The sequence below is a fragment of the Manis javanica genome, chromosome 8 (genome assembly GCF_040802235.1).
Source record: "Manis javanica isolate MJ-LG chromosome 8, MJ_LKY, whole genome shotgun sequence".
In the NCBI taxonomy this organism is placed as follows: Eukaryota; Metazoa; Chordata; class Mammalia; order Pholidota; family Manidae; genus Manis; species Manis javanica.
In genome coordinates this window covers 124282285-124308033 of record NC_133163.1, presented here as the reverse complement: position 1 = coordinate 124308033, position 25749 = coordinate 124282285, and the positions used below count along the sequence as shown (strand labels likewise).

General features: G+C 36.4%; 1 protein-coding gene and 1 non-coding gene across 7 annotated transcripts in view; both read right to left on the bottom strand.

Moving 5' to 3' along the window:
* Nucleotides 1-25749, bottom strand: part of SCAPER (S-phase cyclin A associated protein in the ER) — a 539256-nt gene that overhangs the window by 218315 nt on the left and 295192 nt on the right. For all 6 annotated transcript variants that reach the window (XM_073212228.1, XM_073212229.1, XM_073212230.1 and 3 more), the window contains exon 23: nt 19933-20059. In XM_073212228.1, coding sequence (XP_073068329.1) covers nt 19933-20059 — 127 coding nt within the window. The remainder of the gene's footprint in view (nt 1-19932; nt 20060-25749) is intronic.
* On the bottom strand, nt 23924-24035 carry LOC118970901 (U5 spliceosomal RNA). The gene has a single exon (XR_005059090.1). It is a non-coding gene; the product is annotated as a U5 spliceosomal RNA (small nuclear RNA).

The following is a 25749-nucleotide window of genomic DNA, read 5'->3' as shown; positions in this document are numbered from 1 at the left end:
TTCTGTTGATGTGGTGGATGATGTTGATAGATTTTTGAATGTTGTATTATCTTTGCATCCCTGAATAAATCCTACTTGATAATGATGGATGATATTTTTGGTGTGTTTTTGAATTCAGTTTGCTAATATTTTTGTTGAGTATTTTTGCATCTATGTTCATCAGGGGTATTAGTCTGTAATTTTCTTTTTCTGTGGTGACTTTGCCTGGTGTTGGTATTAGAGTGATGCTGGAGTCATAGAATGAGTTTGGGAGTATTCCCTCCTCTTCTATTATTTGGAAAACTCTAAGGAGGATGGGTATTAGGTCTTCACTGATTGATAGAATTCGGCAGTGAAACCATCTGGTACAGGAAATATATATTCTTAGGTAGTTTTTTGATTAACAATTCAGTTTCCTTGCTGATAACTGCTCTGTTCAGATTTTCTGTTTCTTTCTGGGTCACCCTTGGAAGGTTGTATTTTCTAGAAAGTTGTCCATTTCTTCTAGGTTGTCCAATTTGTTAGCATATAATTTTTTATAGTATTCTCTAATAATTCTTTGTATTTCTGTGGTGTCCATTGTGATTTTTCCTTTCTCTTTTCAGTTTCTGTTTATGTGTATAGACTCTTTGTTTCTTGATAAGTCTGGCTAGGGGATTATCTATTTTGTTTATTTTTTCTAAGAACCAGCTCCTGCTTTCATTGATTCTTTCTATTGTTTCATTCTATTCAATTTTATTTATTCCTGCTCTCATCTTTATTATGTCCTTCCTTCAACTGACTTTGGGCCAGATTTGTTCTTCTTTTCTAGTTTAATTAGATGTGAGTTTCGACTGTTCATACGGGATTCTTCTTCTTTCCTGAGGTACATCTGTGTTGCAATATATTTCCCTATTAGCACGACCTTCGCTGTATCCCACAGATTTTGTGTTGTTGAATTATTGTTGTCATTTGTCTCCATATTTTGCTTGATCTCTGTTTTTATTTGGTCATTGATCCATTGATTATTTAGGAGCATGTTAATAAGCCTCCATGTGTTTGTGGGCTTTTTCATTTTCTTTGTGTAATTTATTTCTAGTTTCATACCTTTGAGATCTGAGATGCTGGTTAGGACAATTTCAATATTCTCAAATTTACTGAGGCTGTTTTTGTGGCTAGTATATGAAATATTCTTGAAAATGTCCCATGTGCACTTAGGAAGAATGTATACTCTGTTGCTTTTGGGTGTAGAGTTCTGTAGATGTGTGTTAGGTCCATCTGTTCTAGTGTGTTGTTCAGTGCCTCTGTGTCCTTACTTATTTTCTGTCTGGTTGATCTGTCCTTTGGAGTGAGTTGTGTGTTGAAGTCTCCTGAAATGATTGCATTACATTCTATTTCCCCCTTTAATTCTGTTGGTATTTGTTTCACATATGTAGTTGGTCCTGTGTTGGGTGCATAGATATTTATAATAGTTATATCCTCTTGTTGGACTGAGCCCTTCATCATTATGTAATGTCCTTCTTTGTCTCTTGTGACTTTCTTTGTTTTGAAGTCTAATTTTTGTGATACAAGTACTGCAACTCCTGCTTTATTCTCCATATTAGTTGCATGAAATATCTTTTTCCATCCCTTCACTCTTAGTCTGTGTATGTCTTTGGGTTTAAAGTGAGTCTCTTGTAGGCAGCATATACATGGGTCTCATTTATTTATCCACTCAGTGAGTCTATGTCTTTTGATTGGTGCATTCAGTCCATTTACATTTATGGTGATTATCAATAGGTATGCACTTATTGCCATTGCAGGCTTTAGATGTGTGGTTACCAAAGGTTCAGGAGTCACTCACTTCCTTACTATCTAACAGTCTAATTTAACTCACTTAGCTATTACAAACACAATTTAAAGGTCCTTTTTTCCTCCTTTTTATTCCTGCTCCATTTTTTATATATTAGATATCATTTTCTGTACTCTGTCTATCCCTTTGATGACCTCTGGTGACGGCTATTTAACCTTAGGAACACTACCATCTATAGTAGTGCCTTCAAAATACACTGTAGAGATTGTTTGTGGGAGCTAAATTCTCTCAGCTTTTGCTTATCTGGAAATTGTTTAATCCTCCTTCAAATTTAAATGATAATCTTGCCAGATATTTAGTTCAAGGCCCTTCTACTTCCTTGCATTAAATATATCATGCCACTCCCTTCTGGCCTGTAAGGTTTCTGCTGAGATGACTTATGATAGTGTGATAGGTTTTCCTTTATATGTGATCTTATTTCTCTCTCTGCCTGCTTTTAGTAGTCTGTCCTTATCATTGATCTTTGCCATTTTAATTATTATATGTGTTGGTATTCTCTTTCTTGGATCCTTCATGTTGGGAGATCTGTGTACCTCCTTGGTCTGAGAGACTATCTCCTTCCCCAGATTGGGGAAGTTTTCAGCAATTACTTCCTCAAAGACACTTTCTATCTCTTTTTCTCTCTCCTCTTCTTGTACCCCTATAAGACAAATATTGTTTCATTTGGATTGGTCACTCAGTTCTCTTAGTATTCTTTCATTCCTAGAGATGTTTTCTCTCTGTGCCTCAGCTTCTTTGTATTCTTCTTCCCTAATTTCTTTCTCACTTATCATCTTCTCCACTATATCTAGTCTGCTTTTAATACCCTCTATTGTGTTCTTCAACAATTGGATCTCCCTCCTAAGTTCATTCCTGAGATCTTGAATATTTTTCTGTACCTCCATGAGCATATTAATTATTTTATTTTGAAATCTCTTTCCAGAAGATTCATTAGTTCAATTTCATTTGAATATTTCTCAGGTGTATTCATAATTTTGCTTTGAACCAGGTTCCTCTGACCTTTCCTAATTTTTCTGTGGTTCTCTCTATTACCCAGAAGCTCTACTCTCTGGAGCTGCTCAGCTCCTGAAGCAATGTTGGCGGTCACAGGGGAGCGGTGTTGGTACTTGGTTGGAGGAAAAAGCTGTGTCCTGCTTCCCAGCTCCCATGCCTGTCTCCACTGCCAGTACCTGTGGGCTGAACACTCAGGTGTAAGCCTCTATGCTTTATGTTTGGACCTGCTGTAGGTGGGGCTTCCCTCTGGCTGCCTTGATGCCAGGGCATGGGATGATGGTTTGTGAGCCTGAGCCAGGTGCAGGCTAGCCGGGAGGAAGACACAGCAGGTTGCGTATCATGGTGGGGGCCCTTGGAGCTGTATAGCCAGCCAGGGGGATGGAGCGCCTGAAGATCATTTAAGTTCCCAACCTGCTGGGCAGAGTGCACCCAGACAATTTTGTGTACCTGTCCTTTCTCCTGAGTAGTCAGCTCTGTGTAATCCTTGCCCCTTAGCAGTCCTCTCACTTTTAGGAAGTCTCTCAGACTGCCCACCTAGAGCAGCCAGATATTGATCCCTGTTTTCCACAAGCAGCTGGAATCTCTGTCTCTCCGGGTATTCCACCTGTCTTAGCTTTCCAACCCCACTAAATCACAAGAGCACCATGTAATGTAGGTTCGTGCTCCCAGAGGAGATCTCCAGAGCTAGGCGTTCAGCAGTCCCAAGCCTCCACTCCCTCCTCACTGTTTCTCTTCCTCCTGTCGGTGAGCTGGGTGGGGGAAGGTCTTTGGCCCCATAGGGTCACCGCTTTCATACGTTACCCTGTTCCATGAGGTCTGCTCTTTTCTCCTGGTGTATGAAGTCTGGTGCAGCCTTCTTTCCTGTTGCTCTTTCAGGATTAGTTGTATTAAGTATTTTTTGTATTATGTGTGGTTTTAGGAGGAGTTCTCGGTCTCTCCTCTCACGCTGCCATCTTTAATCCCTAAAAGGGTCTCTTATACAGTGTTATTTAGTTCCTTATTTAGTTTTCATTCTAACAGTGAAGTACTGAGCAAAGAGCTGTATTAGTAAAGAAAGAATTCTAACTTGTTCTCCATATTATTAGTAGCATTGTCATTTTTTGCAACATAACTTGATTAATATGAAGATTAAATAATGCATGGTTCAACTTCAACCTTTGAAAAATCATTGTCATGAAAGTTCTTGAATGATGTAATAACTGACATGGTTTGTTGAAAATTTCTTTAAAAATTATTTTACCACAAAGTACTTCATAAATTACCTTTCTCCAAGAGAAAACAGCAAAGCATGGCAGGTATTGCTATAGGTGTCATCCCCCATTTCCCAGAATTCTGTATTTAGGAAGTATTTCAATGTCCTTCTATCCTGTTATATATTTTATTCTGAAAAAAAAGATTTAAAGTGAAACTAGAAGGACTGTTTCACTCAAAAATGGCAAATTAGGAAATGAACATAAGCCCTCCTGCTGAAAACAATAAAACAAAAGAAAACATTTTTAATTACTCTTAAAAGAACTGAAGTTACCAGAGAACTAGAACTAGAGCAAATAGTGTTAGACCTCATGTGGAACTCCAAGTGCCCCAACAGTCAAAGCAATCTTAGGAAAGAACAAAACTGGGGGCATCACGCTCCTTGATTTCAAGTCACAGCACGAAGCTGTATCGATCAAAACAGGTGTATGGTACCTGCACAAGAACAGGCCAGGAACAGATCAAGGAATAGAATAGAGACTCCAGAAATAGATCACCACATATGGGGTCTATTAGTATGACAAAGGAAATAAGAATAGACAACGGGAAAAGACAGTCTGTTCAATAACTGGTGCTGGGAGAAGCAGACAACCACAGCAAGAGAATGAAACTGGATTGGAGTCTATCAGCATACAGAAGAGAAATGGATTAAAGACCTAAATATAAGACAAGAAACCATAAAACTCTTAGCAGAAAACCGGCAAAAATCTCTTGAACATAAGCATGAGTGATTTTTTTCTGGACAGATCTCCCCAGGCAGAGGAAACAAAAGTAAAAATAAACAAATGAGTCGACATCAAACTAAATTGCTTCTACAGAGCGAAGGCTGTTATCAATAAAACAAAAAGGCAACATGGTGAATACAAGAACATATTCATAAGTGATATATTCAATAAGGTGTTAACATCCAAAACATATAAATAACTCATACAACTCAATACCAAAAAATCTTCCAAATAACCAATTAAAAAATGGGCAGAGGATCTGAACAGACAGTTCTCTAAAGAAGAAATTCAGACATGAGGAGGTGCTCCACACCACCAATCATCAGGGACATGTGAATCGAAACCACAGTGAGACATCACCTCGCACCAGTCGGAATGGCCATTGTCCAAAAGACAAGAAATAACAAGTACGAGTGAGGATGGGGAGAAAAGGGAACTGTTCTACACTACTGGCAGGAATGTAAATTGGTGTAGCCACTATGGAAAGCAGTACCAAGTGTCCTTGAAAACTAAAAAGAGAAATACCATATGACCCAGTCACTCCAAGTTTACCTGAAGAAAACAATAACAGCTTCAAAAAGATGTATGTAGCCCTATGTTTATTTCCTAATTACTTAAAATAGCCAAGATATGGAAGCAGCCAAAGTGTCCACCAATACATGAATGGATAAAGAAGACATGGTTCACACAATGGAATATTATTCAGCCATAAAAAAGAAAGCAATCTTGCCACTTGTGACAACATGGATGGACATAATGAGTATTATGCTAAGTGAAATAAGCCAGGTGGTGAAAGACAAATACCATACGATCTCACTTATATGTGAAATACAAAAACAAAAAAAACCGCACAAAATGAACACAACAGCAGTAGGCTCATAGACACTGAGAAGGAACTGGTGGTTACTATGGGGGAGGGATTGGAGTACATGGGTGAAATAGGTGAAAGGGACAAGGAGGCACAAAATCTTAATCATAATATAAATTAGTCATGGGGATGAAAGTACAGCATAGAGAATATAGTCAGTAGTTCTGTAACATCTTTCTATGTTGACAGATAGTTACTACACTAGTTGAGTGAGGATTTAAATAATGTATAGAATTGTTTAATAACTATGTCATATACTGGAAGCCAATACGAAAATGCATGTCAACTATACTTCAATAAAAAATATGAAAAATATATGAAAGAAGACACCAAATTACAGAGAGTAGTATTCCATTTAGATAAAGTTCAAAACCAGACATGTTTAAAGTAATGCATATTATTTGGGGATGTACCCTTAGGGGATAAAACTACAAAGCAAAGTTAAGTAGTAGTTTACAAAAAGTCAAAGTAAAAGTTTATCTAAATATTAATAGAAAAGTATGATTGACAAAATAAGTTCGGTGGTTCAGATGGCTCTGGGATGTTGGCAATGTTCTTTGTCAACTAGTAGTTACTGGGGATTTTGCCATTATAATTATTCATTCTCTGCAAGTGTGTTTTATCTAAATTTCTGCATATTATATAAAGCAAAAGTTTTTTTAAATGTCTAGAGTTAATTGGCATAACAGAAAATATCCAAATAGTGTGAAAAATGTCCCCACAAACTAGCACTATCAATATTCATCACTGAGATTTAAAATACATTTCATTCCTTTTAAAAGAGCACTTTTCACAAAGAAGACACAGTAAATTATTTCACATGACATGACTAAAACAGCATATTTTTATAAAGGCAATCCTCACCATCTGAAAAATTATATAAACTATTTTGGAACTATGAATATCCAATTTTTTCCTTTTTTTTACTGAGATATATACTAAGAAGCGCAGATTTAGCTGTTCTAGTTAATGAATTTGGACAACTGCACACAACTATGTTTATTTGGAAATAAACATAAGGCTACATTCATTAATCACCACCTAAAATGAAATACATGCTTTTTCTTTTCCTTTTTTCTTTTTTAAAAGTACAAATCATATAAAAATTAAATTTGCCAGATTCTTGAAATAACTATTCCATTTTTCTTACACTAGTCTTCCAATGCAAACTAGTTAAAGAAGGTATGAAAAACATTTCATTTTACTGTGGGCCATATGATACATATGTCACCTTTTAATGAAATATGAGTGTCATACAGGCTATGACAGTTACTTATCAGCTGGTATGAGAAAACAACTATGTAAACTGAGAAGACAGTAAGTGAGGGGATCAAAAGAAGAAGTCCCTATGATGGAATGTTTTCCAGTTCATCTCAACTGAAAAATTTCAGCTGAAAATAAGAGATAAAAACAAATAGAACCATCAAATTTGGAGGATAGGCAATGTCTAGGAGAATCTGAACATAATTTTCTGAACACAATTCTGCTGAAAAATCTCTCGGGGATTACTGGTTTAGTAGCCACAAACCTCAGTTGGCAAACAGCAGAAACAAGAGGGTAGGGTGGAGAAGAGGGTCTGCCTTTCTACCCTCCACAGTTATTTGCTGTGGAATTTTCCAAAATGAATTTTGAAAACACCAAAGCATGGCAGATTTTGCTATAGGTATCAAAAAGTCAACTGTGATTTGACATTTCTCAATTCAGTTCAAGTTATGAATGCTACCAGCTATGTAGTTTACTTATTTAGGTTCAAGAGATTCACAGCTGAATCTATTTAAATTTGGCAGGATTCTATAAAGTCAGGAAAGGCAACTGGACAAACTCCATGTCCAATCCATCTGCTTAAACTGTTTACTTATAGTAACAACATACAAATGTCTCATGTTACTGATAAATCACAGAAAGCTTCTGGGATCCTTTTACTACCCACACTTGAATCCACGTTCATCGTCACAGAGCAATGAGAAAGTCAATGCAAATACAAACCATGTTCATTTGGACCCTATTTAATACAATGGCAAGAATGAGGAAAATACTTTTGCACATACAAGAGTATTTTAGAAACTTATTTGAAACAAACATTTCTGCAACAAAAGGGTCCTTGGAGCAATTTATTTTAACTTGAATTTTTAAATGTAATTTTATTGAGAAATATAACATACAGGAAACTGAGAAAAATTAGAAAACAAAAGTATAATTTAAAGAACAATTATAATTTGAACATTGTGTAATTGCCATCTGATCAAGAAAAAGACCGGAAATATCCAAGACACCACCTGGGTAAACCTTCCGGATCACACCCACTACCCTCCCCTCTGAATGGCTACTATCATGACTTTTATGAGAAATATTTTCTGTATTTTCTTTATAGTTTTACCACCTATGTATCCATTCCACAACCACATAGGTAATTTTGTCTATTCTTGAACTTTATGCAATTGGAACTGTAATAGTATATATACAAAGTTTTTTTGGTGACTTGTTTCTCTCACTAAACATTGTGAGATACAGTCATAGCTGTAGTTCACTAATTTTTATTGTGGAATAACACTCCATTATAAGAACATCTGATGATTTATATATTAGGATGGATGTTGATGGTTATTTGGGCTATTTTCCATATTCTGTGATTATAAAAAATGCTGCCATTGAACACTTGTGTACATGTCTCCTGGTGCACATAAGCAGTGGCTTCTTCAGAGTATAGACCTAGAAGCAAAATAAAGGCCTGTAGCTTTAGTTCATAGCCAATTGGTTTCTATAGTGGTAGTACCGACTTCCATTATCACAAACAGCATATGAGCATTCCCACTGTTCAACACCCTTGCCAATACTTGGTATTTTCTGTCTTTAATTTTTGCCATTCTGACAGGTGAATCATAGAATTACACTAAATTTTCAATTTGTATATTCCTGATTATTAAAGATTTTACAATCCATGAACATGACAGATTTATTCCTAGATACTGAATGTTTTGATGATTAATACTATCTTTGCATTTGTTTATTGGCTATTTAGATTTCTTCTTTTAGAATGCCTATTCTCTTGCCCATTTTTCTACAGGGTAGCCTTTTTCTCATTAACTTGTAGGAATTCCTTTTAAACTATGGATACCACTCCTTTGTTGGATATACATATAAAGATCTCACATTCTTTTGTTAGTCTTTTTACTTATTTTCTTGTGTCTTTCAATGAACAAAAGTTCCTGTGTTAACTGCAAATTTATCAACAGCTCCCTTTATGGTTATGTCTTTTGTGTCCTTTTCTCTTCCAGGCAAAGTTCCAAAGTCAAGACAATATTCTTTTATGTTGTCTCTTAAAAGTTTATTTTTTTTTTACATTTAAATCCATCTAGAATTAATTTGTTTAGGATGTGAAGTAGGGTCAAGTTTCACTTTTTAAAAATAAGGATATTAAATCATTACAGCATCACTCACAAAATAGACCATATTTCCTCAATATTTTGCAATGCCTTTTTCCACATTTAAGTTCCTCACATATCAGGCAACCAGCATATACCTTAAATGGGACTGTGAATGAATTCAATTATGTTCTATTCTTCTTTTTCTCTATCTTTGCCCCAACAGCACACTATCTGAATTACTGCAGCTTTAGAGTAAGTGTTGATACCTGGTAAAGTAAATCCTCCCATATTATACTTTAACAGTGTTTTGGACATTATTGGATCTTTGAAATTCCGTATTTTTAGAACTGCATTTCAGCTTCAACAAAATAAAGTTTTAATTTCATAATGTAAACAATTCTAATAGGACTGCACTGAATCTACAAGTCACTTTGGAGACAAAAGAGATATTTGTCTTTACTACAGTGATTTTACAATCCATGAACATAACAGATTTATTCCTAGATACTGAATGTTTTGATGATGAATACAATTTGTTTTCATATACTGTCTTGGCACCTAGTAGCCCTGTGAAACTTTATCAGCTTATGGAATTAGTTATACTTTGTTTTTGGTATATACAATTTGTCAGATTTAAGGCAATTCCATTCTATTACTAGATTATAATCATTAATTGATTTGTAGCTGAACTTAGCAACTGCTTTTGCTTCATCTTTTGAAATTACGTTTTTCTCTTCTCTTCTGTTAAGATGATAAGTTATGACTTATTTTCCAATGTTAAAATAACTTGATTATCTTGAATAATTTCAACTGTCTTGTGATATATTATTATTTCTATACACTGCATGATTCTGCCAAAATTTTCTTTAGGGATTTTTTTTTATATTGTTAATGTACAATTACTTGAACAGCATTATGGTTACTAGACTCCCCCTATTGTCAAGTCCCCCCCACATACCCCATTACAGTCACTGTCCATCAACGTAGTAAGATGCTGTAAAATCACTACTTGTCTTCTCTGTGTTGCACAGCCCTCCCCGTGCCACCTCCCACATTATACATGCTAATCGTAATGCCCCCTTTCTTTTTCCCCTGTCCTTCTCCCTCCCTTCCTACCCGTCCTCCACAGTCCCTTTCCCTTTGGTAACTGTTAGTCCATTCTTGGGTTCTGTGATTCTGCTGCTGTTTTGTTCCTTCAGTTTTTGCTTTGTTCTTATGCTCCACATATGAGTGAAATCATTTGGTACTTGTCTTTCTCCACTTGGCTTATTTCACTGAGCATAACACCCTCTAGCTCCATCCATGTTGTTGCAAATGGTAGGATTTGTTTTCTTCTTATGGCTGAATAATATTCCATTGTGTATATGTACCACATCTTCTTTATCCATTCATCTACTGATGGACACTTAGGTTGATTCCATTTCTTGGCTATTGTAAATAGTGCTGTGATAAACATAGGGGTGCATACGTCTTTTTCAAACTGGGGTGCTGCATTCTTAGGGTAAATTCCTAAGAATGGAATTCCTGGGTAAAATGGTATTTCTATTTTGAGCTTTTTGAGAACCTCCATACTGCTTTCCACAATGGTTGAACGAGTTTACATTCCCACCAGCAGTGCAGGAGGGTCCCCTTTCTCCACATCCTCACCAACATTTGTTATTGTTTGTCTTTTGGATGTTGAACATCCTAACTGTTGTGAGGTGATATCTCATTGTGGTTTTAATTTGATTTCCCTGATGATTAGTGAGGTGGAGCATCTTTGCATCTGTCTATTGGCCATCTGAATTTCTCCTTTGGAAAAACTATCTGTTCACATCCTGTGCCCATTTTTTTATTGGATTATTTGGTTTTTGTTTGTGGAGGTGTGTGATCTCTTTATATACTTTGGATGTCAACCCTTTATCGGATCTGTCATTTATGAATATATTCTCTCATACTGTAGGGTACCTTTTTGTTCTACTGACAGTATCCTTTGCAGCACAGTTTTTCAGTTTGATATAGTACGACTTGTTCATTTCTGCCTTTGTTTCCCTTGCCCAGGGACATATGTTCATGGAGAAGTTGCTCATGTTTACATCTAAGAGATTTTTGCCTATGTTTTTTTCTAAGAGTTTTATGGTTTCATGACTTACATTCAGGTCTTTGATCCATTTTGAGTTTACCTTTGTATATGGGGTTAGACAAAGGTCCAGTTTCATTCTCTTCCATGTAGCTGTCCAGTTTTGCCAACACCAGCTGTTGAAGATGCTGTCATTTCCCCATTGTATTTCCATGGCTCCTTTATCATATATTAATTGACCATATATGCTTGGGTTTATATCTGGACTCTCTGTTCTGTTCCACTGGTCTATGCATCTATTCTTGTGCCAGTACCAAACTGTCTTGATTACTGTGGCTTTGTAGTAGAGCTTGAAGTTGGGTAGTGAGATCCCCCCCTACTTTATTCTTCCTTCTCTCAATTGCTTTGGCTATTCAGGGTCTTTTGGGGTTCCATTTGAATATTAGAACTATTTGCTCTAGTTCACTGAAGAATGCTGTAGGTATTTTGATAGGGATTGAATTAAATCTGTAGACTGCTTTAAACGGGATGGCCATTTTGAGAATATTAATTCTTCCTAGCCCAGAACATGGGATGGATTTCCATTTATTAGTGTCCTCTTTAATATCTTATAAGAGTGTCCCATAGTTTTCAGGGTATAGTTCTTTCACTTCCTTGGTTAGGTTTATTCCTAGGTATTTTATTCTCTTTGATGCAATTGTGAATGGAATTGTTTTCCTGATTTCTCTTTCTTCTAGTTCATTGTTAGTGTATAGGAATGCAACAGTTTTCTGTGTATTAATTTTGTATCCCGCAACTTTGCTGAATTCAGATATTAGATCTAGTAGTTTTGCAGTGGATTCTTTCTCTTTTTTTATGTACAATACCATGTCATCAGCAAACAGGGACAGTTTGACTTCTTCCTTGCCAATCTGGATGCCTTTTATTTCTTTGTGTTGTCTGATTGCCGTGGCTGGGACCTCCAGAACTATGTTGAATAACAGTGGGGAGAGTGGGCATCCTTGTCTTGTGCCCGATCTTAGAGGAAAAGCTTTCAGCTTCTTGCTGCTAAGTATAATGTCTGTGGGTTTGTCATATACCTTTATTATGTTCAGATATTTGCCCTTTATACCCATTTTGGTGAGAGTTTTTATCACGAATGGATGGTGAATTTTCTCAAATGCTTTTCAGGATCTATGGAGATGATCATGTGGTTTTTGTCCTTCTTTTTGTTGATGTGGTGGATGATGTTGATGGATTTCCGAATGTTGTACCATCCTTGCATCCCTGGGATGAATCCCACTTGGTCATGATGGATGATCTTTTTGATGTATTTTTGAATTTGGTTTACTAATATTTTGTTGAGTATTTTTGTATCTATGTTCATTAGGGATATTGGTCTGTAATTTTCTTTTTTTGTGGTGTCTTTGCCTGGTTTTGGTATTAGGGTGATGCTGGCTTCACAGAATGAGTTTGGGAGTATTCCCTCCCTCTTCTAATTTTTTTTTTGGAAAGCTTTAAGGAGGATGGGTATTAGGTCTTCACTAATTGTCTGATAAAATTCAGCATTGAAACCATACAGTCTATGAGTTTTGTTCTTAGGTAGGTTTTTTCTTACCAATTCAATTTCATTGCTGGTAATTGGTCTATTCAGATTTTCTGTTTCTTCCTGGGTCCCCTTTGGGAGGTTGTATTTTTCTAGAAAGTTGTCCATTTCTTCTAGGTTATCCAGTTTGTTGTCAAATAATTTTTCATAGTATTCTCTCATAATTCTTTGTATTTCTGTGGTGTCCATGGTGATTTTTCCTTTCTCATTTCTGATTCTGTTTATGTGTGTAGAGTCTCTATTTTTCTTGATTAGTCTGGCTTGGTGTTTATTTATTTTGTTTATTTTCTCTAAGAAACAGCTCCTGCTTTCATTGATTCTTTCTATTGTTTTATTCTTCTCAACTTTATTTCTGCTTTAATCTTTATTATGTCCCTCCTTCTACTGACTTTGGGCCTCATTTGTTCTTCCTTTTCTAGTTTCATTAATTGTGAGTTTAGAGTGTTCATCTGGGATTGTTTGTCTTTCCTGAGGCAGGCCTGTATTGCAGTATATTTCCCTCTTAGCACAGCCTTTGCTGGGTCCCACAGGTTTTGTGGTGTTGAATTATTGTTGTCATTTGTATCCATATATTTCTTGATCTCTGTTTTTATTTGGTCATTGGTTCATTGATTATTTAGGAGCATGTTATTAAGCCTCCATGCGTTTGTGGGCTTTTTCGTTTTCTTTGTGTAATTTATTTCTAGTTTCATACCTTTGTGATCTGAGAAGGTGGTTGGTACAATTTCAATGTTTTTTAATTTACTGAGGCTGTTTTTGTGGCCTAGAATATCATCTGTTCTTGAAAATGTTCCATGTGCACTTGAGAACAATGTGTATCTGTTGCTCTTGGATGGAGTGTCCTGTACATGTCCGTTAGGTCCATCTGTTCTAATACATTGTTCAGTGCCTCTATCTCTTTACTTATTTTCTGTCTGGTTGAACTGTCCTTTGGTGTGAATGGTGTGTTGAAGTCTCCTAGTATGAATGCATTGTATTCTATTTCCCCCTTTATTCTGTTGGTATTTGTTTCACATATGTAGGTGCTCCTGTGTTACGAGCATAGATATTTATAATAGTTATATCCTCTTGTTGGGCTGACCCTTTTATCATTATGTAATGTCCTTCTTTATCTCTTCTGACTTTCTTTGTTTTGAAGTGTATTTTGTCTGATCCAAGAACTGCAACTCCTGCTTTTTCCTCCCTCTTAGTTGCATGAAATATCTTTTTCCATCCCTTCACTTTCAGTGTGTGTATGTCTTTCGGTTTGAGGTGAGTCTCTTGTAAGCAGCATACAGATGGGTCTTGTTTTTTAATCCATTTAGTGACTCTATCTCTTTTGATTGGTGCATTCAGACCCTTTACCTTTAGGGTGGTTATTCACAGGTATTTACTTATTGCCATTGCAGGCTTTTAGATTCATGGTTATGAAAGGTTCAAGGGTAATACCCTTACTATTTAACTCACTCTGTGTGCTATTATGAACACAACCTAAAGGTTCTCTTTTTTTTCCTCCTTTTTCTTCCTCATCCATTCTTTGTATATTATGAATCATATTGTGTGCTCTTTGTCCCTTGGGTGACATCTATTTAGCCTTTGGAATACTTCCTTCTGTATGAGTCCCTCCAAAATGCACATTAGAGGTAAATTCTCTCAACTGTTTCTTATCTGAAAATTGTTTAATCCCTCCTTCAAATTTAAATGATAACCTTGCTGGGTATAGTATTCTTGGTTCAAGGCCCTTCTGTGTCATTGCATTAAATATATCATCCCACTCCCTTTTGGCTTTTAAGGTTTCTGTTGAGAAGTCTGCTGATAGCCTAATGGGTTTTCCTTTGTATGTGATCTTTTTTCTCTCTCTAGCTGCTTTTAAACGTCTGTCTTTATTCTTGATCTTTGCCATTTTAATCATTGTATGTCTTGACATTGTCTTCCTTGGGTCCCTTGTGTTAGGAGATCTGTGCACCTCCATGGCTTGAGAGACTATCTCCTTCCCCAGATTGTGGAAGTTTTCAGCAATTACCTCGTCAAAGACACTTTCTATCCTTTTTTCTCTCTCTTCTTCCCTTACCCCTATACTGCGAATATTGTTCCATTTGGATTGGTCACATAGTTCTCTCAATATTCTTTCATTCTTAGAGATCCTTTTTTCTCCCTGTGCCTCAGCTTCTTTGTATTCCTCTTCTCTAATACCTATTCCACTTACCGTCTCTTCTACTACATCTAATCTGCTTTTAAATCCCTCCATTGTATGTTTCATTTCAGATATGGAATTTCTTAGTGATTGTGTTTAGGGATTTTGAACCCAAGTTTGTGAATGAGATTGCCTTGTGATTTCATTTCTTCCAGATTCATTAAGATGTCTACACTTATGGATTTCCTTTATGGCCCTGCTTGGAATTCATTGGGCTTCTTGAATCTGTGGTTTGATGTATAAGTTTTCAAAAGTTGTAAATGATAATCACTTCAAGTGCTGTTTCTGCTTTAACTCTTCTCTCCTCCTGAAAAATTATAAATTTATTAGACAATTTTCACTATATATTATATGCCTCTCACACTCTTTTATCTATTTCCCATATCTTGGTGTTCCAGCCTGGATTCCTATAACCTATCTTAAAAGTACACTAATTCTCTCTTCATATGCTTTATTCTGCTGTTACCTTACCTACAGTTGTTTTAGCTTTGACTACTATAATACTCAGTTCTTAAATTTGTTTTCTTTCAAATTTTATACCTTTTAAAAAACTATGAAATATTTATATCCTTGAATATAGAATGCATAGTTCTGGAGTCCCTGTTGGACTGTTTCTATTGATTTTTATCCATCTTGTCTTTTCCCTTTATATGCTTAATTACCATTCTCTGTCAGAAAGATACTGCATTTGAAAACTATTCTGTCAAAATAATTTGTGATTTAGGTTGATGGAATCTTCATCCAGAGTAGAGTTTCCATTTGCTTCTATTAGGCACCTGTGGTTATTATGAATCTCAGATTATTTTACTGGTTTTTCAGTGATTGGGATTTTCCCAGCCACCCAGATGATTTGAAGTTGAACTGCAGTTGTTCAAGGACTGGCCTACTTCCTTCTCTCTAGTGCAGTCCTTTAAGATTCCAAACCCTGATGGGGGTTTTGCCACAGTCCCTGCCACTGACAGTCTTAGACTCCAACATTTTTGCTCTATTAGTTCTGCAACAATATGAAAAGTACTACTCAGCCTCTCATCTGCCTCTTTTGGATCATAAATTATACTCAGCCCCAAAATGCCATGTTCCCAGATCATGACCCAGTAATTCTTCCCCACTTTGTTAGCAATTCAGTTCCAGTTTGTATTTTGCCTAGCTTTAATTAACTGTCTTCAATGGAAGAACTGTTCTGAATTGCTACTGTCCCTATTTTTGGGTCCGTAACTGTAAATATATTCAAGCTTGCCTTTATTTTCCTTTAAAGATGAAAACATTGTTTTATAGGCCATGACTGGTATTTACAAAGCCTTGCAGTACTAGTTTCTGTTTAATTTTACTCACAATGATTTACTTTTGTACTTGTTTCTTTTGTTGTTGTGGCTACTTGTACTTGTAAATAATTTGGCAGAAATTACCCAATGTCTAGGATAAAGGTGTCTTCTTCCAATGAGGACTTGCATTTCCTTCTGCCAGGTTACTAGGGATACCACTCATCAATCTAGGACTACTTTATAAACTCAAATCACCATCTGAAATGATACAGGTGATGTAAATTTGGGCTCCAAATATACACCAGGACTGGATTATGCTTTTAACTTCTGTACTTTGCCAAGGCATTTCCCTTGCAGTCTTTAAGTATGGGGCAAAAAGAGTTGTTGATTAGGTCACAGAATAGGCTATGGTGGTCTTATCTTCATGAAGGGAAACTCCTACTAGACTTCATACCTTAGGCAGCCATTTGACTTTTATTTTTGTCTCCACACCCCATGAGACTTGCAAAATCATGACTCATATATACCAACCTGGTAAATGCTCCTGGGACATCCAGTTATAAGCACAACTTTCTAAATTCTTGCTTTTTCTTTGGCCATAATTCTTATGTTTCTTCTTGACTCACTGATGCTTTTAAGAAAAGTACTTTTTATTTTTCCAGCATTTTAAAATATTTTTATTGGTAGAATGAATCAAGCATCCTAGATCACCATATTTCTTACAGAAGTTTGTTAAAAAGAATAACATGTAAGAAAGCTTGCAAACTTTTTTTATTAAGGTATTATTGATACACAATCTTATGAAGGTTTCACATGAGCAACATTTTGGTCACTATATTCACCCATATTATCAAGTCCCCACCCCCACACCCCATTGCAGTCACTGTAAATCAGCGTAGTAAGATGCTGTAGAGCCACTACTTGTCTTCTCTGTGCTGTGCTGCCTTCCCCGTGCCCCTGCTACAGTATGTGTGCTGATCATTATGCCCCTTATTCCCCTTCTCCCTCCTTCCCCCCCAGCCCCTTTCCCTTTGGTAACCACTCGTCCCTTCCTGGAGTCTGTGAGTCTGCTGCTGTTTTGTTCCTTCAGCAAACATTTTATTTCTGAACAGAATCACAGAACCCAAATGCCAGAAGAGACCTGAGATACACAGGAAGTACTATAAAACCCAGGTCTCCTCAGTTTCCTGACATATCTTCCAAGAGTGTTTTTGTACATCACAAGTTTAACCCATTAGCTCTAAAGTAGTTCTGGAATGTCAGAAAAATTATCTAAAGAACATTGTGTCAAAGCAAAAGTAACATAAAATATCAGTGTGTTGATGTCTAAATTAAGAGGATAAAAAACTCAAGTTCATCTCTCACCGATCCTCAGTGAGTGCTGCAAGCCCCACCAGTCCCACCCTTGTCACTTCTAGGCTGACTTCAAATCCTTCACTGGGTACTTGGCTTTGGCTAAAATGATTTTGTGAATTCAGGCAGTTTTCCAAACAAAAAAGAATGATTATTTGCAATTCCTAGATTGAAATCATAAATATCATCAGCTGAATTATATTGAGATGTCAGAAGAACTCTATGAACAGAATTCCACATAAAGTGAGCCTGTCTTGGCTAGGTAAAAAAGATTTTAGTTATAAAAGTAGCAAAAGGCTCTTATTGTAGGTAAGTTTAGACTCTTTGGTGGTCCTGCAGTGTATACTCTGAGGACAACTGTACAGCAAGGATCCTGACACAGAACATTTAGACAGGGAGCCAGACTACATTTTTCTGCCGCCCCTAAATTATAAGTAATCAGTGGTATTATAGTAAATTGCCCCTTTGTGAATGAAGTAACTTTATTTTTTCATACTGAAAACTTTCGTACACAGATCACTTTACTTTTTCCTCAAAAATTCTGTAATTACTTTAATCTAAAATAATAGAGATACGGCACGCATAATGATATCTTAAAGCAAGTGACTTTTAGTTCAAAGTATAAGAACCTTTTATAAAAATGTATGAATATGACCTAACTTTAAAACAGAGATTCAAACACTCTATATAGCACATGTCTGATAATTACCAGTTTTTGAATTTGCTGACACCCTGAGAGGGATGTGTTATAAAGAAGAACTGACTCCACATGGCTTTGCCATAATGCCGCTGTGATTATGGCACTTGCAGTCCTGGAGAGGACTGACTTGTCCGATGCAAAAAAGCAGCTGCGTGCTACCTTGTCAAGCTGCCATTCACACATCTGAGGGCCCCTTAATCCCACTCCTGAGGCAGACGCCCTAGACAAGAACAATGATCCTTAAAAGCATGGTCTTTGGAACAGCAGCATGAGTGTCCCAAAGTGTGACAGTGGGAACTTGTCAGATATACAAGTTCTGGGGCCACTGCAGGCCTACTGAATCAGAAACCCAAGGAGGGGCCCAGAAATCTGTGTTTTAACAGGTCACCCAGGCAATTCTGATGCAGACTGGCTGAGAACCCTCCCTTCAGAAAAATTTTTGTTCATTTGCTCGGATACAAGAACATTTGATCAGATTGTTCTAATATCTCTTCTCTTTCTCTCTCTCCCTCCCTCTTATACTCTTTCTCACTCCCTCGTATGCACACACACATACACACATCTAATTCTGAAAACAAATGTTCACTGTCAGGAGAATGGACAAAAAACTGCTGGCACTGACACAATGAGGTACTTACTATGTAACAGAGAAAATAAACGAAAAGCAGCTACATTTAATAAGCTTAAATAAAACTCAGAGCTGTAATTTTGATTGAAAAAATCAGAAGTCTACAGTATGATATTGTATAAAGGTCAAATATAAGCAAAAGTAAATATTAATTAACAATACATTTATGTGATAAAGCGACAAAGCTATTTTAAAAAACAAAGAAATGCTACCTTTGTAACTCTGCACAGTGATTCCCTCAGAGGGAGCAGAGGCAGGGGGACGGGCCGAAGGAGGGTCCCACTGGTGATTATAAAGGCGCTGACAACAGTCTAGTTCTTAAGTCGGGTGATGAGTTCACAGGTGTTTACTATATTTATGTTATTTCAATAACTACATGCTTTTGTAGATATCAAATAGTATATAATAAATATTAAACCAAGAAAACAAAAACAAAATACAGATAATAAGCAAAGATGACCAAAAATAAGAAACCAGCTATAAGTGGTATAAACTGTGTGAACTGTGATATGTTCATTTGGTTACAAAGAATTTTTCAAGGCATGGGGAAATGCCTACAATAAGATTAGCCAGATAAAATGATGTAAAAAAATGTACAGTAAAACGATTAGTAAAAAATAAAATGAAATGTCAACAGTGGGTATTACAGGGAGTTTTACTTCTTCTTTGTACCTTAAAAATTTTCTATAGTAAATAATACTTTTAAAATTAAGAATTTTCAATTGTGATTAATGACTGTAAGTTATTAAAGAAAACTGCCAAATCTACTGTTGGAAACAGGAAAAAGAATGGTGCTTTGGAAATCTGGTTGTGATTTATCAGTACTGTAATTCAGTTTTATATTTTCTGCCATAAAACAATACATATTTATTACTATGATTCCATTTAAAACAATTTCATTTTGTGTGGCAAAAAATATGACTGAGAAAGCCACAACCTAAGGAATATATTTTTACTATTGAGGATTTCAGTTATAGCAACTGAAAGCAACTTCTATTTCATTAAGAAAAAATGAAAGGAATAAAATATCCCTCAAAGACGTACGGTTTTTATAAACACATAATAAATACAGATACTGAGATGAGAGTCTGCCTGACAGGCCTACCTAGTGAGAAAGAATCACAAAGATCAATGCCACAGTCCAGAGATAAGTTACATACCTCTTTTTCCAATATTCTAGCGATCTCACCTAGGGTCCGATCTAATGCAGAAACTTTATTGTTTCCCCATGAGCCACTGTCTTGTACTTGTAGTTGTTTTAGAAGATCTTTGGCTAATCGCTGAAGCCTTCAATACAAAATGAAGTGGAAGTATGACATTAATGAATTAGACTATAGTATTTTATTTACTAAACATTTTGAAACAAAAGTCACTTTTGTATTAGAACTTGCTTTACGGAGCACTTGAGGGGAGGAAAAAGCAAACCACTTAAGTCTGATATTACTTTGTATTCATGAACACCAATCTGTTCTTCATGGCACAAAACAGAACTAAAGGACAGTACTGTCCATCCACAGGGTCACCTGGAACAGCTACTACCGTCAGTCTCCGTGTGACACTTAAACTACAATAGAACTGGAGACGGGGAGAAGGTGAGATTATGATGGCAGAGAAAATGAGTATAGTAATCTGAGCAGGTTCTCTTATTTTGATTTAAATGTTCCAGGTAGGCTTGGACATGTTATAAGCATTAAAAACTCTCAAAATGCTAAACTCTTCATGTTCCAATTTACAGGCACTGGTGACTGCCTGCCACTGCTTATGTCACTAACTTAAGACAGCAGAGCCATTATTTGCTTTGAGTCAAGAAATGCCACATATTACCTAGATCATAGAATTCTTTAGCGAGGGGACTGTGTGTAATATTCCTTTCTGGCCCACCTTCTGTTACATACACTTCACTCTGAACAATCCTTTCTTTTTCACTTACTAGCTTAAGCATTCCACTAACATACTCACAAGATACTCTCACAGATCTCCCCTTTTTTCCCCTATACATCATCTCCTTGTTGTCATTCTTCCATTTTTATTTATGATAGATTCTGTAAGCCATCACACCACGATGACTTTTTATAAACATGACAAATTCCCTCTCTGTTGTTCTGTTGGTTACTCCTACTAACGAATTTGTAGCACTGCTAATAATTATGAAAGTTTATTCAGCTCTTACTATGGGCCAGGCAGCATCCTTGGGGTTTTGCATGCATTCATTTATCTACCTGGATTAATACATCTACCAGGCTTTTCCATTTTCGATCATGAGAATAAGTCAAACTATGCAAAAGACTGGTATGACTATAGATTCAGGGTCTTGCTATATCTATCTGGTCTTCTCACTCTCCACAAAGACTTGCTTTGTACATGCCACAATCTCTTCAAAACCTCACCCTTTCTTATGGTTGAGTAATATTCCATTATATATATGTACCACTCACATTTTTTGTTATCATTAATATACAATTACATAAGCAACATTGTGGTTACTAGATTCCCCCCATTATCAAATCCCCACCATATACCCCATTACAGTCACTGTCCATCAGCATAGTAAGATGCTACAGAATCACTACTTGTCTTCTCTGTGCTGTACTGCCCTCCCCATGCTCCTCTGCTACATTATGTGTGCTAATAGTAATGCCCCTTATTCCCCTTCTCTCTTCCTTCCCACCCAACTCCCCACCTGAGTCCCTTTCCCTTTGCTAACTGTTAGTCTATTCTTGGGTTCTGTGATTCTGCTGCTGTTTTGTTCCTTCAGTTTTTCCTTTGTTCTTATGCTCCACAGATGAGTGAAATCATTTGGTACTTGTCTTTCTCCACCTGGCTTACTTCACTGAGCATAATACCCTCTAGCTCCATCCATGTTGTTGCAAATGGTAGGATTTGTTTTCTTCTTATGGCTGAATAATATTCCATTGTGTATATGTACCACATCTTCTTTATGCAATCATCTACTGATGGACACTTAGGTTGCTTCCGTTTCTTGGCTACTGAAAATAGTGCTGCAATAAACAGAGGGGTGCATCTGTCTCTTTGAGACTGGGAAACTACATTGTTAGGGTAAATTCCTAGGAGTGGAATTCCTGGGTCAAATGGTATTTCTATTTTTAGTTTTTTGAGGAACCTCCACACTGCTTTCCACAATGGCTGAACTAGTTCACATTCACACCAGCAGTGTAGGAGGGCTCCCCTTTCTCTGCATACTCACCAGCATTTGTTTTCCTAGTCTTTTCTATGTTGACCATCCTAACTGGCATGAGTTGATATATCTCATTGTGGTTTTAATTTGCATTTCCCTGATAATTAGCAATGTGGAGTATCTTTTCATGTGCCTGTTGGCCACCTGAATTTCTTCTTTGGAGCAGTCTGTTCATATACTCCTTCCATTTTTTAATAGGGTTATTTGCTTTTTGGGTATTGAGGGATACAAGCTCTTCATATATTTTGGATGTTAACCCCTTGTCAGATATGTCATTCACAAATATATTCTCCCATACTGTAGGAGGCCTTTTTGTTCTGCTGATGGTGTCCTTTGCTGTACAGAAGCTTTAGCATCATGTAGTCCCATCTGTTCAATTTTTATTTTGTTTCCATTGCCCAAGGAGATGCACTCAGGAAAAAGTTGCTCATGTTTATATTCAAGAGATTTTTGCCTATGTTTTCTTCTAAGAGTTTTATGGTTTCATGACTTACATTCAGGTCTTTGATCCATTTTCAGTTTACTTTTTTTGTATAGGGTTAGACAATAATCCAGTTTCATTGTCTTGCATATAGCTGCCTAGTTTTGTACCACATATTCTTTACCCATTCTTCTTTTGACAGACACTTAGATTGCTTCCATAGCTTAGCTACTATAAAGAATGCTGCAGTAAACATAGAGGTGCACTTATCTTTTCAAATCAGTGATTTTTTGCTTTGAATAAATTTCCAGAAGTGGAATTACTGGGTTGTATTTTTAATCTCTCAGGGAACCTCCATACTGTTTTCCATAGTGGCGGCACTAACTTGCATTCCCGCCAACAGTGCACAGGCGCATCTGTCTCTCCACATCCTCCCAAGACTTGTCATCTCTTGTCTTTTTGATACCAGCTGTTCTGACCGGCGTGAGACGATGTCTCACTGTGGTTTGATCTGCATTTCCTTGATGGTCAGTGATGTGGAGCAGCTTTTCATTTCTGGCAGCATAGTATCTAGAGTGTATCATGTACAGTGAGGAGTGAGTTAGAGAGAATGCCGTATGATCTCACTTGCATGTGGAGCCTGAAAACTAAAACGAATGAACAAACAAAACAGAAATAGACTCATAAACATAGAGAACAACCTGATGGTTTCCATACGGGAGGGAGAGATTGGGGCATGGTTAGAATTGGTGAAGGGGAAAAAGAGGGACAAACTTCCAATTGTAAAATAAAAAGTCACAAGGATGAAAAGTACAACATAAGGAGTATAGCCAATAATATTGTAATATCTTTGTATGGTGACGGGTGGTAAGCATTTCATAATCTACACAACCATTGAATAACTATGTTATAAACCTGAAACAAATATAATATTGTATATCAACTATACTTCAATACAATTTTAAAAAACCGACCCTTTCTTTTCACTCTCGTTTTCATAAGAGGATTTTATATTTCATAGGGAAAATGATTAACTATTGGAACAAGAAAATCCCTACTTTCTGCCACAAAATCTACAACCGCTTCTGCATTTCATTCATGCTCCCCTTCTCTCTCCTATTACAGTCAAGGAAGGCTGATTTCCCCAGTACCTTGCCACACAGGTGCTGTATGTCTGCGGTATTTCTGGCTCTAAACCTCGTCATCTGGCTTTAGTGTCTTTGCAAATGCACTTCATTTATTCCTTCTGAAACACTTTTGCTACCTGCACATTACCTAGAAAATTTCTTAGTTTTCAGCTGAAATATTACTTTCTCTGATTTGACTATACATCAAATCACTGATCAAAAGTCTCTCCCATACAGAACTTTACAACAGAACTTTCTACAATGATGGGAATGTTCCATATCTGTACTATCCAACAGGGGGGCTGCTAGCCAAGTGTGGCTGTTGTGCACTTGAAATATAGTTAGTGTTACTGGAGAAATAAATTTAAAAGTTTTATTTGTTTATGTTTTTTTTAAACAGAATAAGTATCCCTATTAAAATAAAGCCTCAAAAAATTTGGTTTATGACTCAGTGTTATTCCTCTCCACAGAAATCTCTAAAGGTGAAAGACTTATATGATCTGAAGAGAAACTAGGCTATTTAAGTTTAAATTAAGTATTTAATTTAAATAGACATGTGGCTATAAGTTATCCGACTGGACAATGCAGAAGCATACTGTTAATTTCATGATAGGGATCCTATTACCAGTTTAACCTGTTTACTGTCTTATACATAGTACCTCATACGCTACCTCTATATAAGTGCCCTCAACATATTTCACAATGAATGATTCAAGAAGATATTTCTTCTTTGTATTAATATTAATAACATCCATAACCTCACAGGTTACAAAATACTTTCATGTACATGAACTTATTTAATCCTCTGAAAAACAGTGTTCATTGGTATTACCACTGTTTGAAAAATGAAAATACTATGAATCAGGCAAATCAGGTGACTTTTCCAAGGTCTCCTTGCTTATAAAAGTTATTACTGGGATTAGAAACTTAGGCCCTTCATCTTCAAATCTCATGCTTTTGTCTCCAGATCATATTAGTCAATTCAAATAAGGAAATTTTATTCACAAATGAATAATATCACAGAAAACAACATTATCTAAATATACATTTATGTAAAATTGAAATTTTCTCAAAGAATACAACAGAAAATGTATCTCAGAAAGGACTGGTGAACTCCAGTTTAAACCTAAGCTATCCAAAGGAATTTTACTTTAAGTCAAAGAAAGAATACAAACTCTAAAATCAGAAATACCTATGCTTGAATTCTGGCTCCAGCACATATCACATACGTAAGCCCTGGGGAGGTTATTTAACTAATCTGAATCTGAGGTTCTTCATCTAAAAAATAATTTTCATTTCAGAGCCTTTGAAGAACAGAGACAATATATGTAATATATTAAACACCATTCACTAAAGTAGACATTCAATAAATGACCAACTATACTACTGAGAAGGTCTTGATCTAACAGAAGGAAAAAGAGAATATAAGAAAAAAATAAAATTAGAGCAACATGCTTCTTTCCCCTTCTAACTGAATGTGGGCTGGGGTCCCATCCAGTTAGTCAATGACTTTATCATGGAGAAGAATATTGGCAGCAAACGTTACCATGTGATAGGTCAATAGCCACTTCAGCTTTTGGCTGAATAAGGCCTGAATGCCATGTAACTAAATATCCACTCACAGTAACAGATGCATATGAGTCTAGCAGTATCGTTACCAAGAATGCTCACATTTGACTGAAAACCAGGGTACTTAGGGAGGCACAGGACAATTTTAACGCACAGAATACAAGAGGCTTGTATTTCACCTTGAAGTAAATCTAATCTTGGATTCATATGAACCTGCCCTTCAAGAAAGATGCCAGATCAGGGGATGCTTTGGTGATGGCCTCAGCCTGTCCACTACGACCTCCACAGAAGCACTGAAAGTGACATAGCCCCTCTCAAGAAAGAAGCATCAGATTTTTACTCATTTTATAAATAATTATAGAATGTCACAGGACGTAAGCCCTGAAAGCTGTATCTTCCACACAAGACAAGAACAGAAGCTATTTAAAGGGTATAGTTTTTAACACTGAAATTATTATTTGAGTTACTTCTGAAAGTCCTTTTTCTAGCATGAAAAGAAAAAGTGGAGGTTTTGTAATTCTTAGCCTAAAACATGAGAATTATATGTCAGATAACAAAAGGTTTTGTGTTGACATCCAAATTATGTAAAGAGCTTATCCACCTGAACAAACAAAAAGCAAATAAGCCAATTAAAAAATGGGCAGAGGAGCTGATAAAACACTTC